This window comes from Sarcophilus harrisii, chromosome 3, assembly GCF_902635505.1.
Source record: "Sarcophilus harrisii chromosome 3, mSarHar1.11, whole genome shotgun sequence".
Lineage (NCBI taxonomy): Eukaryota > Metazoa > Chordata > Mammalia > Dasyuromorphia > Dasyuridae > Sarcophilus > Sarcophilus harrisii.
This window is the reverse complement of record NC_045428.1, coordinates 89,451,170-89,466,988: the sequence shown is the minus strand read 5'-3', so window position 1 is coordinate 89,466,988 and position 15,819 is coordinate 89,451,170. Positions and strand designations below refer to the sequence as shown.

At 38.1% G+C, this 15,819-nt stretch overlaps 1 protein-coding gene across 1 annotated transcript; it reads right to left on the bottom strand.

Annotated features, from left to right (window-relative positions):
• Nucleotides 1-6,439: 6,439 nt before the first annotated feature.
• On the bottom strand, nt 6,440-12,872 carry LOC100918023 (protocadherin-8). Its single transcript, XM_031961192.1, has 4 exons — nt 10,278-12,872; nt 9,827-9,894; nt 9,587-9,720; nt 6,440-6,807 (listed from the first exon to the last, which is right to left on the bottom strand). The coding sequence occupies exons 1-4, from the start codon at nt 12,870-12,872 to the stop codon at nt 6,443-6,445; spliced, it is 3,162 nt and encodes a 1,053-aa protein (XP_031817052.1). The 3' UTR covers nt 6,440-6,442.
• Nucleotides 12,873-15,819: the final 2,947 nt, after the last annotated feature.

Below are 15,819 nucleotides of genomic sequence, written 5' to 3'. Positions count from 1 at the left end.
ATCAATTTGGCTGAAGCATATAGTATATGAGGGAAAGTACTGTGTAATCAGACTACAAAGGAAGGCTAGAGTCATACTGGCTTTAAAAGGGCAGCAGAAGAGTTTTATTCTGATCTTAGAGTCTATGGGAGAGGAGGCAGAGCCAAGATGGTGAAGTCAAAGGAGGAACTCATTTTGCTCACTCCCAAAGCACTCCAAACTTCTTTAAATAATGACTCTAAACAAATTCTATAGTGTCAGAACACACAAAGGAATCTGAGACTGAAAGGTTAAATGACTTGCCCATTGTCACACAGCTAAATCAATGTCTGAGGAAGGATTTGAACTCAGGTGTCCCTCTAACTCTCTATTATACCAACTAATGGCTGACCTAAGCCTCTCTCTGAACACATAAAATTTTGGTTTAGAAGACTGAGAATTTGCATGAGAGAGAAATGTAAGAGTTAACTGAGATTATAACCCCTGATCCAGGGATTAACTATTTTCTAGTACTTTGTGTAAAATTAAAAATTGAATTTGCCAACAGACATAGAAAATGAAATTCTCTTAGGAAAGTTGAAAGAGCCTACATTTTGCTACAGGAAAAATAGAACATTAATGGAAGTTGCACCATAGCTGTCTTTTTTAATCAAAATCTCAACAGGACCCTGAACAGCATTAAGCCTTGAAGGCAATACCACCAAGGGAGAAAGAAAAAGCATTCCTTTGTTCCAAACCTGTCATTTTTGTCAAGAATTGGTATGACAAATGATTGAGCTTCAACAAGAATGTAGATAATAAAAAAGTGACAACTCATTGGGTAGAATTTTGTCTGTATCCTGCTAATGAATCCAATAATGTAATCAAGTAATTCAGTCAGGTCAGATGTCCTTGGGTTTCCTCATCCCTGGACCTGGGAAGGCAAATGTTATTCTTCTACAAAAATATGACAACAAACAAATTTGTTTTGTTTGATGGGGGAGGTATTTAAAATAGCAGAGCACTCTGAAATCTGGAATAATAACAAAGAGTTCATGGTACTTAGTATGCTGTCTTTGCCCTCATGGGGTACTCAATAAATTTCTGTCAATGACAAGAGGCCATCTCTGTCTTTGCCAAACCAGTGCTATGATAGGATGGAAGGTGTTTTTCTCTTAAAGGGCTATTGTAAATTTGTTCAGTATTTATTTCTTGGATCAGTGCATTTATTATTGCTAGTTTCTCTTTCTCAATTTATACAGCTCCATCTGTTTACCAAGCTTGCCATTGACTTGAAAAATAGTTAAGAGGCTAAATAATCAAACTGTTCAAAGTCTGTAAAGATCACTGTGATGATATTTACATTTAAATTTTACCTCTTATGAGGATATTACAAAATATTACCATGTTCAGGTGAATTGAATTATGAATGCTAATCCACTTGCAAAATTTGTCATAAAAATAGTTGATACTATTCACCTAGAACAGATGGGAACATTTATATCACCAAATGGAAAAAGTAAGGGGATGGAATAAATTCATGAACATAAAGGGGAGTAAAGGGGAACTTGGTGCCTTTATTACCTCTCTTGTCATTCTCTTCTAAATTCTCTGCTGTTTGACTCAATTAAAACTGATTTTTATTATGAGTGATCTCTTTTCAGTAGTCATGCTTTTTGACCTCTCTGTAACATTTAATACTGTTGACCATCAACTACTCCTAGATACTCACTCTTCTGAATTTTTGTGACACTGCTCTCTTTTGGCTCTTCCCATACCCCCAATCTTTCTTACTGATCTCATTCTCCTTTTCTGGATCCAATGTCATGCTCATTAACAGTGATTATATATCCAAAGTTCTGTCCATGGTTCTCTTCTTTTTTCCATCTACACAGTCTCTCTTATTGATTTCATCAGTTCCCAATGGTTCCATTGTCATTTCTTTTCAGAATACTCCTAAATCTCTATCTACAGCCATAGACTCTCTCCTGAGTTTCAAACCCAAATCTCAGATTATTGAACATTTTAAAATAAACATCCCTTTGACACAGCAAAGTCAACATGGCTAAGGCAGGTCTTGTTATATTTTGCCACTAATCCATCCTGTTTCTGAATTTTTTTCTATTATAGCCTTCATACTAGAGAAAGTAGTAGAAAAAGAAAGGAAAATGTGCTCAATCTCTTCTCTAGTCCCACCTCTTAGAATTTGGGTATTACATGCCAGTTCCAGGCAGTATTTTTCTCCTTTTATTAGTCACTTCTTACCTTCTGGCTACTTCAACTACAAGAAAAAAAACATGACCTGATAATCTAGGCTGCTTCCAGACAGCAAAGATGATTCCTTTCACCTAAAGGCAAAAATAAAAATAGATCTATCTTTGTTTTCTTTGGGATATTTACCAAACAACATAAATTAATTACAATATTAGCTCTGGTCTTGAAGCCCTCAACAGAATGAAAGCCTGGCACTTTTGACAGAAGGTTTGAGCTTCTTTCCTTTTTATCTTTCCACATATATAATATGTCAACTACTGTTCATTTTCTTTCTGCCATCTTCATAGATAATGAAGCCCACAATGAGGAAGTTGGCTGGCTCTGGTATTACTTAACACATAAGGTAAATGACTTTTAGAAATCGAAATTTCAGGATTATATATTTGGTTTCTTAGACAGGAGAGAAGTCATCTGTGTGATGTTCACTTGATCAGTCAAGTTTAATGCTTTAGTTTTAGCCATCCTATCTACCTCAATGGACAAAGGCACTGGCTGAAACTCATCATACTCGACACCGGCCATGGCAAGTTTTTCTTTTTACTCTGGGCCTCCATTATCCATCTCCTCTCAAGTCCACTGTGTACTTGAGCAGTAGTCTACCATGACTACAGAAGGAAAAGTGTGACCAGGGTGACCTGGCTCTTCTGCTTCCTAAAAGATCTTTTTCTCCATTTTTATTAAATCATGTACTCTGTATCTTCTCCCAATATAATATCCAATTGCACATATCCTTATGTGAGACTTCCAGTCTCTCCTATCATAATGAGGCTATCTGAGACTACATTTCCTAGAAATTCACACTGAGAGATACAGAGAACCTTCTCTGTTTGCCCAGAGGAAGTAGCTTTCACAAAATCTCACTATTACTGTCTGGGACATCACCATCCTTTCAGTCATTCAGGTTTGAAAACTTAGTGTTAGCCACATTTCTAGCTCTCCTATAGATCTCTCTAATCACACAACCATTATCCTGGTTCAAGTTTTCATCACTTTTCTCGAGGGCTATTGCAAAATCCTCCTTTTTGTTGTCCCTGTCTCAAGTCTCTCTCCATTCCAATCTATCCTCTGTTGTCCATTCTAGCCAAAAAGATTTTTCTAAACTACTTATCTATCACCTCTGGCATTAAATATAATCCTCTTTCTAGCATTTAAAGTCCTTTAAACCTTGAGCTTTCCCTACATTTCCAAGCTTCTTACATATAAATCCTTGACTAGGTATTTGACTAGGTAACCATGCTGATCCATTTGCTCTTTATCATACGTCACTCCCTATATCTAAATTTTCTTGACTTTATAAAGAAGGCACCCCATCCCTAGAATACCTTCCCTCTTCAGCTCCATACTGGAATGCCTGCTTTCCTTCAAAACTCTGATATAATGATGCAACTTTATTCACGAAGCCTTTCCTGATTCCGTGTAACATTCAACCTCCCTTTCAAAAACTATATACTACATATACCATATAAACATTCTGTATGCACATAGCAACATATTATTTGATCTATTATAATGTAAGTTCTGTGAGGACAGAGACCATTTAAATTTTGCTTTGATATTCACCCAAGCATAGTTTAGTGCCTACTACACAATAATTGCCTAATAAATGTGTGTTGATGGATGGAAGGAAAGACTCTTTAAATAAGGAAAGGAGAGAAATAAACTGCAATGAAGAAGAAAAAGTGGGATTTCTCTGTACATACTGTATGCCTTTATTATGTTAATAAAATAACTTTAGAAATGTATAGCAGCCACTAGAAATAGGTCAAGGTTGCAAATTTTTCAATGCAAAATGAATCAATATCTTTAAAAAATTTTTTATAAATTCTGTTCAACAATGCTAGCATGGCCTGAACTTAAGAAAACTGGTATGAGCAGATGACAGAAATCCACTTTGACTTAGTTGTTTCATTGGTTAAAACACATCCTCTGAAATGTAAGTACTATAGTGTTAAGAAATCCAATGAAAACTTTATATGATAGAGTTGTTATGATAGAGTTGTCCTATTGAGTGAGTGTTCCTCTCAACCTTCAATACCAAAATCACCGTACATCCATTGTAGTAATAAATGAGTGAGAAACAAGAATGGACAAATTGAAATAAAATTAGTGAAAGATTGAAAGAGTATGATAGGATAGGATATAGCCTGAGGCTTTTCCTCTAATGTATATCTAAACATTTCCTCTATTTAATAATAAAATTACATAATATAATGATACTATGTCACCTTCAAAGAATGGCATATTGCTTCCCTAGCAGTCAGTCACAGAAATCAATATATGACATTTACTCAATGAAATACAAATTGAAATTAGTTAGCTTCACTTTTTATTCAGCAAATTCAAGCCAGCAATCAATCCCTATGTGTGTATAGACTAGGGAAGTGGGCTAAAAAATTGATTGGTGTATTCCTCTGCTAATTACAGTATACAAGCAAATGAATAATCAATTGTTAACTCTACTCCTTCTGTATTCATTTAATGAAGAAAGTAGTTCTGTCAAAGATCAACATTATTTGTTTCCAGGCAGAACCTACTAAGAATGTTGCCTAAGTAGTAATGTCAGTGATTTACTGGTAATTAAAAATACTCTTTTATTTGATGAACAAATACAAAGTTTCCCTTGTTTTTCTTAAGCAATTGTTTATAGAGCAGTTTTCAATTGCATCAAAGGTGTGCTTAGCAAGGATAAACAGCCTAGATACTTCTCACTGAGACAGTAAGCAGAAAAAAAAATAAATAAAACTTGGGCTTTATTAAATATAGGCTACTAGGGATTACAAAGCTATGGTACATTTAGCATTAGATTTAGAGATATGTTTAATATACCTAAAACTTAAGGCTGCAAAATTAATAAAATGTTTTTATTCTTTCCTTTACAAAAGATGACTTAGAAAAATACTCTGCAAAGCAAGGTACATTTGCACTGAATCCTGATCTTGTTAGTATCTGTCACTCTACAGTAGTAAATTAGGTACTTTGAAAGGTATTTATTACTCTTTCAGGACACCCTTTTGGCATTTATTAGCACCTAAGTGGCACAGTGGGTAAGGCCTAGAATTAGGAAGATTCATCTTCCTGAGTTCAAATATAACATGAGACACTAAGAATGTAATCCTGGGCAAGTCACTTAATCCTAATTGCCTACATTTTCTTATCTATAAAAAGAGCTGGAAAAGGAGATGATAATCTACTTCAGTATCTTTGCCAAGAAAATCCCAAATTCCAGTCAGAAGGAATTGGACAAGACTGAACAACAACCAAAAAGTAGTTGTGGAAATAATAAAAAAGGATCTATAAGGCACTGAAAAAAGTTAAATACATAATCTATTTACCAGCAAGGACTTACTTTGATGAATCCAGGAACATTTCTTGATAAACTATAGGGAATTTTTTGTAATTTAAAATGAAGTTACCATTACTTTGATTTTGGATTTAAAGTAGTAGACTTTAAAGTAGTAGACAAAAGTAGTAGACTTTTTAAAGTAGTAGACAAGATCAACAACCTATTGGAAGCTTCTTAGATCTATTACATATCTTATTTTAAACTTTAAGAAGTTATATTCCTTGAGATAAATCTCTGAAAAACTAATACAACTTCTACACAAAAATTATATATAGTGTGTAATATATGATATACAAAACGATTTCACTGGGGATAGCTGAATTAATTATTGCTTACTACAATTAAAAGAGGAAACTATGGTCAGAGGACAATCAATCAATGTTGCCGAGAAGAGTGTCTTCAAGTCTAAATCACAGAAGTAATTCTAGGACCTCTAGGTCCCCTTGTCTTGAAGAGGAGAACCAAGCAATTCCTAAGAAACCTTTTCCAGTTTTATATTATTTTGAAGTTGAATGAGCTTAGTAATTAAATCACATACACTTTGAAATAGAAATAAACATTGAAAATTACTTTTTTATTTACATATCTAAATTGTACCAATATATAAAATACATCTTGCAATTTTTACATATTTAACAACAAATATTACTTAGTCGAATAATGCTCTCAATAGGAATCTTTGGTAAATTACTTGAGACCTATGATGGATCCCCAACACTGATGTTTTCATACCTCAAAGAAACCTTCAGAAAATCATAGATTTATTATACAACTTGTCTTAAGAAACTATCAAAAACACAGAAATATATATATATATATATATATATATATATATCCATAAGTTTTTCCCCTACATCCTTTGGCATTTCAGAATGATGTGCTTACTTCAGAGGTGTGCAAAGGTAAAGTGTTCTCTAGAGGATGATTTAATCCATTATGCAGTCTTAATGGAGTAGAAGGTGTCCCACTGTTTGGGGCTCTTTCATACATACTTGGTAGGCTTTCACTCTGGGAGGCACTAACTTGATAATACTCCTTTAATTTAGAGTCTTCTGAATGAAAATTAGTATTTCTCAGCTGAGAATGGTGCTGATGGATGACACTTGAAGAAAATGCAGTCCCACAGGCATTGTTATGGTATGATGAAAGAGTCTTGCTTGTTGGGGACTCCCAGATTAAAAAAGATCTTTGGGCATCCTGAAAAGTTCTTCTTGCCATATTTCCCAGAACACCTTAGAAAGAAAAAGAAAAAGAAGAGTAGGGTTATTCTTAAGCATTTGTGGGGAAAAAAATCATACTAGAACTGAATGTTGTATGGCAATATGTTAAAAAATAAAATCAACCCTTGGTTATTAAGGGGCCAGTTTTTCAGTCTTTTTTCAGTTTCTTTTTTTTCCCTATTCTGGCTTCCCTGTACCCTCTTATTTGGAGGTATGCTAAAGAAATAAAAGTAAAAGTTACATTAATCACTTCTTTATTTGTTAATGTAGCTGATAAAAATAGTATGGAATGAAAAGATTGAAAACATTAGCTAAAATAAAGTTTGGAATTTGTACTCGTTTTATTTATCCATGATTTCTATGTCTCTTATTACTATGTATAAGAATTTTGATATAAAAAAAATACATTGCTTATAGTAACTTTCCATATCTCTATCTGATTTTGGCCTCATTTGTCATTTTTTTCAGTGTTCCAGCTAAAGAAATTTTATAGATGAATGCTACATATGATGCAGTAATATAAATAAAGAATTCAAATAATCTTATTTAAAGTTCATTGTGGGATACTAATGGGAATGGGAAATGGCTCCATAATCATTAGACAGTTCCATGATATTAGAAGACTTTAATAAAGTTAAAGTTTAGAAAACATTTGAAAAATGAAAATAAATGTTCGGATATACTATAGGGTTGACTTAGGGAGCATAGAGATTCATAGATGAAATTATTAGTGATAAAGGGGGAAGGATAAATAATTGATTCAAGAAAACCTGATCCATTAAAGGAAAGGGAGAAGTTTGGGTGATCATAAATACAATGATTAGCTTGAACATATGGCTCAAGAATGACTAAGAGGGTGGAAGAGTAGTAAGGAATAATGACTTAATGACAATTTTTAAAAAGTTTCTCTACTGGTGAAAGATGAATTGGGAGAGAGAAGTATTATTCAGGAAATTGTCTGCAATAAGCATATTTTAGCCAATTGGCATGATGGTTGCAATGATGAAGAAATACTAAATGTGAGCATTTATTATCTGTTCAAATGGTTTCTAGTCAATGAAGTATAATTACTATGATCAAATCAATCAGAGATTTTGGAGTATAACTGTTGATATTTAGAGGCAGGTAGATGGCACAATGGATAGAGCATTGGGTGAAGAGTCATTGAATCTGAATTCAAATTTAGCCCCAGGGGCAGCTAGGTGGTACAGGGGATATATCATCAACTCTGAAGTTAGGAGGACCTGAGTTCAAATCTGGCTTCAGACACTTGACACTTCCTGGCTGGGTGACCTTGGGCAAGTCACTTAACTCCAATTGCCTCAGCCAAAAAAAAAAAAAATTACCCTCAAATATTACTATTTGACCCTAGTCAAGCAAGTCACTTGACCTTTCTCTGACTCATTCATCTGTAAAAAAGGAATAATAATACCATCTCTTAGGTTTGTTGTAAAAGAGAAAATGATATAATATTTATAAACCATTTTGAAAATTTTAAAGATGCATACTACTCTATTAATCTTTTGTATACAATTATAAAATATATGTTATGTTAATACCACAGTTGAGTGTTGGAAAGTATCTGTGTCTCACTCCTATACCTTTAGGAGAAAAAAAATCTATAAAGGAATTGGAGCACTCAATTGTTATATCTATATGATATATATCCCAGAGCATTCTTGCATATCTTTAAAACCAGTCAGGATTTCACAAATTTCAACATGTGAGGAGGAAACAATGAGACTCGCTCACAGTGTCAGGAATCCTATGATCTAGGGTAGATATGTACCTCTCTATCAATAGACTCTGGAGTTGTTGAGAGACAATCAAAAGCATCAAGACTGACCAAGGAACTTCACTCCCAATAAACACTTTACCTGCCTAAAAGGGAGGCCTGTAATCTAGAAAAAGAAAAATAGTTTGAAAATGTGGGCACTAGTCCATTCCTGACTACTATTAGTCTCTTTCTGGGGTTCAAAGAATAATGTTGAATATTGAAATAATTTCTAGTGAAACAATGTCAATCAAGTCACAGATTCAATCCTTAATTAACTCCAAGAACATGTACTCTTTAAGCTTATTTATTATTTTGATTTCATTTAATTATTTGCTATGCATTTAATTAATTTGCTGCAACTTCTTGATTTACTGGAATTAAAAAGAATATTTTCTTGAATAGGGAAATAACTTAAAAACAATAAAAATAAAGTATAGAGACAACAAGTACTTCTCCAGGGGAATGATTCTTGAAACAAGGTTATGTCATCTTTTGATAAAAAGTCTGAAAGCACATTCTTAATGAAAGTTAGATTCTCAGATAATACAAAAATCTTTCAAGCAGTAAAACAATATAATGCAGCTGCTTAAGAAGTTAGCATAATCTTAGACTAAATTAATATAAGTATATAATATCCAAAGAACAAGTACTAACTGCATTATACTGTGCAGTTCAAAATAACTTTTGGAGTTCTGAGAGTGCTAAAAGTAATGTTCCCACCTAATTGAATGCCCAAAAATTCCTTTCTGAAAATCTCCCATGTACAGTCAAATTCAGTTCCTAATATGCTTGACATTTTCTCAGCATCATAATATAAAACAGAGTCAATTATCACGATACATTGGATTTCAGAGTTTCTTTCTCCTTTTTGAGCCAGCAGGAGTCAGCAAGAGCCTTTCTTTAATGTTACATTTATGACCATTTGCTAAAACTTGCTCTTTTAGTCTTAGTGCAGATATAGGAAGAATATGTTGTGGGGTAGGAAGTCTCCATACTTAAAAAGTACACACTTACCAGTTTGCTTTTCAGTCATCTTAAGGGAGGTTTTCTTGACCCCTTCTCCACTAATAGCAGAATCACTATCATTACATTCACTGTCTCCTTTCCCACTGTCCTTCACACTAGATTCATCTGGTCTTGAATTGGTACTGGAAGTCAAAAAGAAGGAATTACTTTGGTTACACATAAAAATGTTAAACATAAAAAATGTCAAGCATATTGCCAAGACATAACAATAAATAATTCTGAAATTACCCTAAACTTGCAGCAGATTTATCCTCTTGCCACAGAGATGTGGAATGAAAAGAAGCTGAGATTGAACCCTATTAAAGAGAGGTGAGGTGAAAGTAGCAGTTAATTTTTCACTCTTAAATATCAAAACCCAAGTGGCAGAAACACCAATCAGTCATGAGAAACTCTTCCCTAATAAATTCATTTAAACCCTTCACTGTGGTTGTGTTAAAAGTGAACTACAGAAACAATGCACACAGCATAAACATATTTATGCCTGCAAGAACATAAAATCATCAAATCTGTAAGTCTGTTGGGGAGTGAATCTTCTTTACTCATTAAAACATACTCCACCGCTAGCCCTGGGATTAGCAAATTGAAAATATGCTGCAGAAGCACACACTCCACTGAGCATTGAATCAGAATTCTTATTCTAAGGGTTCTTAAAATTCCTAAAGCTGGGGAACGGGGTTACCTGGAGCTTGGGAGTCTCACTCCTCTCTCGAGATGAGGGAGAAAGGGACACCCCACTGTCCCTCGAAGGAGGCGCGCTGACAGTTTCCTCCTCCTCCACTTCATCAGTGACAGAAAGATGGTAGGATCCGTCGAGGCTCTCGAAGTCATTACTACCTGAGCCTCCAGAAGAACCCCGACTGCCAGGTGTCCAGCTGTCCTCACTGGCCAATTCTGATCTCCTGCTGCATTTGAAAAACGCTTTCTTCCACACCAGGCCTCTATCCTGACACGACGAGGCCACAGCAACTATGGCCACGAGTAGCATCCCACAACCAACAGCTAGTACCCCAATGAAGATAGTGGAGAGGTCAGGCCTCCACCAGGATGCCCCCTGCAGTCGCCTCTGCTGCGCCCCTGCCTGTTCCTCTCTGGAGGGCGGCGGCAGAGGTGGAGGTGGCACTAGCACCACATCTCCTCCAAGGGGTGAAGCCGGAGCGGGAACCAAGGACAAGGTGGCGGTGCAGAAGAGGGATGGCCGCCCGCTGTCCCGCACTGTGACCACCACGGTAAGAGGGTCGGTGGGCCAAGGCAACAGCCTCCTCTGCAGTGACAGCTCTCCGGTGTGCGGGTGCAGCGCCAGCGCCCCGGGGCCGCCGTCGCTGTAGGTGAGGATGTAAGTCAGCTCCGCGTTGGGACCCTCGTCCCCGTCGCGGGCCCGAACCTGGGTGAGCAGGAAGCCTGGGGGCGCCCCGTGGGGCAGCGGCACGCGAGCTGAGCCATTGGAAAGCAGTGGAAAAGTCACCTCGGGCGCGTGGTCGTTCTGGTCTTCCACCACTAGCCGCACCACGGTCCGGCTCCAAAGAGCTGGAGAGCCACCATCGTGAGCTTCCAGCACCACCTCGAGCTCGGCCAGCGCCTCGCGGTCAAAGCTCCTCCGAGCCCTCAGTACCCCACTATCCGAGTCCACCGAGACGTAGGTGGATACTGGGCTCCCGCCCTGACCAACTTCGGCCTCTATCAGCCTGTAGGTCACTTCGCCGTTACGGCCCAAATCTGGGTCCCGAGCAACTACAGTGGTAAGGTAGGCTCCTGGAGAGTTGTTTTCCCTCACTGACACTTCGTAGACGGGACGAGCAAAGAGCGGAGCGTTGTCGTTCTCGTCTCCCACGCGCACCGTGTAGGGCCTGACAGTGCGCAGCGGAGGGGAGCCGCGGTCCTCGGCCGCCAGGGTCAGGTTGTACTCGGAGATGCGCTCGCGGTCCAGGGGCGCCGCGGTCACCACCAGGTAGCTGCCCGCGTAGGCCGGCTGCAGTCGGAAGTGCTCGTGTCCATAGAGGGCGCATCGCACCTGCCCATTGGAGCCCGAATCCTTGTCCCAGGTGCTGATAAGCGCCACGAGGCTCTCTGGAACGGCCCCCTCCGGAATAAAAGAAGCCACCCCAGGTTCTGGGCCTCCCGATGTTCCCAAGGAAGCCGAGACAGGGGCGGTGAAGAAGACCGAGGGATCAGAGGCGGTGGTCTTGGCCACTGCCAGTGGGGTGATGGTTATGTCCGGGGCGTTGTCATTCACGTCGCGGATGTGCACGATAACCTTGCAATTGGACGCGCGTGGCCCTGGGCCTTGGTCCTGAGCCCTCACGTCCAACTCGTAGGTCTCCTTCTGTTCATAGTCCACGGGCCCAGCCAGGGTCAAGCGGCCTGAACGTGGATCCAAGTGGAAAGGGAATTGCGCCTCAGACGGCGTTCGGTCACTGAAAGAGAACACTACATCCCCGTTGGGCCCCTCGTCCGGATCTGTAGCGTCTAGGTCAAGTAGCAGGAAGCCCTCGGGAGCGTCCTCCGCCAGTTCCACCTCAATGACAGAGCCCTGTGAGAAGGCTGGGCTGTGGTCATTAGCATCCAGCACCTGAATGTGTAGTGTGGCTGTGGCGGAGCGCGGGGGGAGGCCACCATCCTGGGCCACCATCTCTAGACTGTAGGTAGCCTGGCTCTCACGGTCCAGTTCCTGCAGAAGCACCAGGTTAACGCCTTTGGCACCGTCAGCTCGAGTCTGCAACTCCACTCGAAAGAAGTTGTGTGGTTTGACTAAACGCAAACTCTGGAGGGCGTTGGAACCCACGTCCTCGTCCACTGCCGCTTCCAGGGAAATGTGGGTGCCCACAGCCAAGCTCTCGGACATCTCCACAAAGATCTCGGGGGCCGGGAAGCGTGGCGAGTGGTCATTGATGTCTCTTACCTCCACTTCCACATGTATCAACTGAGAGAAGTTGACCACGTCGAAAGCCAGTATGCATTGCTGGGACTGCTGGCAGAGCTGCTCTCGGTCAATACCGCTCTCCCCGACGGTCAGCTGTCCGTCAGTCTCACTCACCTGGATCAGTGAACTGTTAAAGTTCTTCATCAGGCGGAAGTTTCTAGGAACTTTACTTTGTGAATCAAGCATAATGTTTTCAGAGAGTACACCTATAACTGTCCCTGGGGTCTCTTCCTCATAGATGTGGTAATTTACTGTTTCTGTGCGGAATCTTGCAATCAGAAGCCATAGTAGCCACACAGAGTTTAGCCTATTCCTGCATAGACTGACAGTGGGAAAGCTGAGTTTCCTATGAAACATGTTCGTTTAAAAAAGAGAACGAGAAGAAAGAAGGAAAAAAGAAAGAAAGAAAGAAAGAAAGAAAGAAAGAAAGAAAGAAAGAAAGAAAGAAAGAAAGAAAGAAAGAAAGAAAGAAAGAAAGAAAGAAAGAAAGAAAGAAAGGAAAAAGGAAGAAAGAAAGAAAGGAAGAAAGAAAGAAAGAAAGAAAGAAAGAAATCAATCAATCAATCAATCAATCAAAAGAATCTGAATCTTTAACTGCAGAATCTCTAGCTGCAGACTAAATCCTCAGAAAGAGTTAAGGCTGGAGACACTTGCCCTCTGTTAAATACATGCCATCAGTAAACCCTCTCAGCTGCGTAATCAGTTTTCTCTGCCCCAGGCAACAGTTTGCCTTTTCTGAGCTCTACCCCAGAGGTTAAATAGTTTAGAATATGCAAATGAGTATCTTTTCTGACCAATCCTCCTTTTCAGGGGCCTCCGGGGTCACATTATCCCCCTCAACAATCTCAAAAAACAAAGCCTAAGAGGTAAACAATGTCTCCTGCAGATCACAATGTGTTAGAGTAAGCCTTTGTAATTTAAGAGATGTCACTTGTTTTCTATATGTACTTTTCATAACTTTTAGGATGCACAAACAGGGTTTTCCTCCTCTGTAGTTCTCCCAGAGAACAATTATGTAATTCCCTGATGGGGGCATACTTACTTTTCTGGGATATTTTGAAATAAACATGGATACTACTTTATTTGATATAATTTTGGCTATCTATTCTGGGGTTTTGTTTTTGTTTGTTTTTCTCATATTCTTTATTGACTTGTTCTAGGGAATTCCTATTTAGTGTCTGCAAATGCCCAATCAGGAAACAATAATTTTCCAAAGTAATCATTTCTGAATAGCTTTCCTACAGCAAAGGAATCATTAATAATGAAATTACAATCCCATCATCTTTTTTTATGTCAATGATTGCTTATCTGTGATAGCAGGGAATTACAGGCAAGGGGGAAAAAATGTTACCCTAGTCAACTACAAACCAATGCAGTAGGGAATGCTGAGGGTAAGGAAAAGGTTTGAGGGAAAGTACTCCAGTTAGTCCTATTAGAAAATTGCCCTACATCAATTATTTTTAAAAGCCCATGGCTAAAGAAAGCCAGGGGTGGTCTGATTTGCTGAAGGCTATAGAAACATTAAACCATCTGTTCAAATCACAATAAATAGTTTCATGTTAAGTGCCCTTTATGTGTGAAGTGCTCTAAATGCTAAGCAGCCCGACTTGCTAATAATGAAATGGTTACTAATTCTATTGAATTGTCAACAATGCAGGGTATCCTATAACAAATAGTCAGAAACAAAATCAGCACAGAGACTGTATTCATATGTTGAACCTAATTTTAAAATAAGGTGTGCAAGTAACCTGTAATATTACTGATTCCTTCATGGGTATTTCATCAAATATTTATTTTTACATCTTTCATAGACAAAGTTGATGATCAGAGCCAGGACCTAAGAATCAAAAGCTGGAACTAACTGACTTTTTTAAAAGTTCATTGACTTCTAGGTGCTTTAGTAAATATTCTTGCACGTGTATTTGTAGACCTTGCTATGGTAAACAAGAGCTAAAGGGATTTTTTTTTAATGGAATGATGTTTAAGTAATGGCAATGTTCATTTAGATAAGTTAAATCTCTCTGATTCCACAAACATTTTATTATGCAAAATGCTTTGCTACCCCTGAGGAATACAGAATGACAAAATGCACCTTCCACCTCCTGAAGTTTACATTCTAGAAAGAAAAATAAAACAGTATACAAATAACTAATATTTATACACAAGAGAAGTATAAGTATTGAAAATCTAAGCAAGAAGATGTCAACTTGGAGAATTAGGACAGGGAGGAAATAAATCAAGTGAACAAGAATTTATTAAGCAGATACTATGTTCCAGAAACTGTGCTGAACACTGGAAATTTTAAAAAGGCAAAATTAAAATAAATCCAAACCAAATCCTATTCTCCAGATGTTCACACTCAAAATGGGAGAGACAATGTGCAAACAACTATATATAAACAAGATGTATGCAGGATAAATTGGAAGTAATCAACAGAGTTGAAGAAGATACTAGGCATCAAATGAGTTAAGAAAGGCTTCTTATAGAAGATAATATTTTACTTGGAACTTTAAATAAATTATTTGGAACTGGAAAATTCTAGAGAAGCCATAAGTTAGAGATAAGGAGAGAGAATATTCCAGGCATGAGGGACAGCATGGAAAGGTAGCCTATCTTATGCAAAGAACAGCAAGGAGTCAAACAGGGAAAGCATTTATAGCTTTTGGGGTTTATATTCTAGTAGAGGAGATATGCAGATAACTAATTTTAAATAGACATAAAACAATGAGATCAGCACAAAAGCCCTATAAAACTTTAGTTTGGTAACCATTCTAATACCTCTTCTTTCCCATACTTTGTTACAGAAACTCTCAAATACAAAGCTAGCTAGTTCTGCCAATGCATGCATCAACCTGATCATCTAAATGTAAATCCTGGAAAGTATACTGCCAGGGTAAGTAAACTTATCCACAACATTCAATATTTTTCCATTTGCTGTAACTAATGTTTCTACCTATAATGGTATGGTGATGACTGGTAGAAAACCTATGTTTTCTTGGTGTTTACTGTTAAATTAAAATTAACACAAGCACCAGAGAATCAATCCTTACTATGTTACATCTGAACTTCAGAAGCTGCATCAAGTACACAATCATTTGTGAACAAAAAAATCATGCAACAACTCCCCTTCTACTTTAGTCTTGGTTTGTAGCCTTTTCAAGTTAAACAATCTACCATCAGGGCAGGAGCTAACCCTGATGTCATTTTCATTTTTTAGTAAAGGATGTCAATGTGTTCTTACAAAGTATCTCTGAAGAAAGTTCCTGAAACCAAACATCTTTTCCCCAAAGTATGTAATACCAAC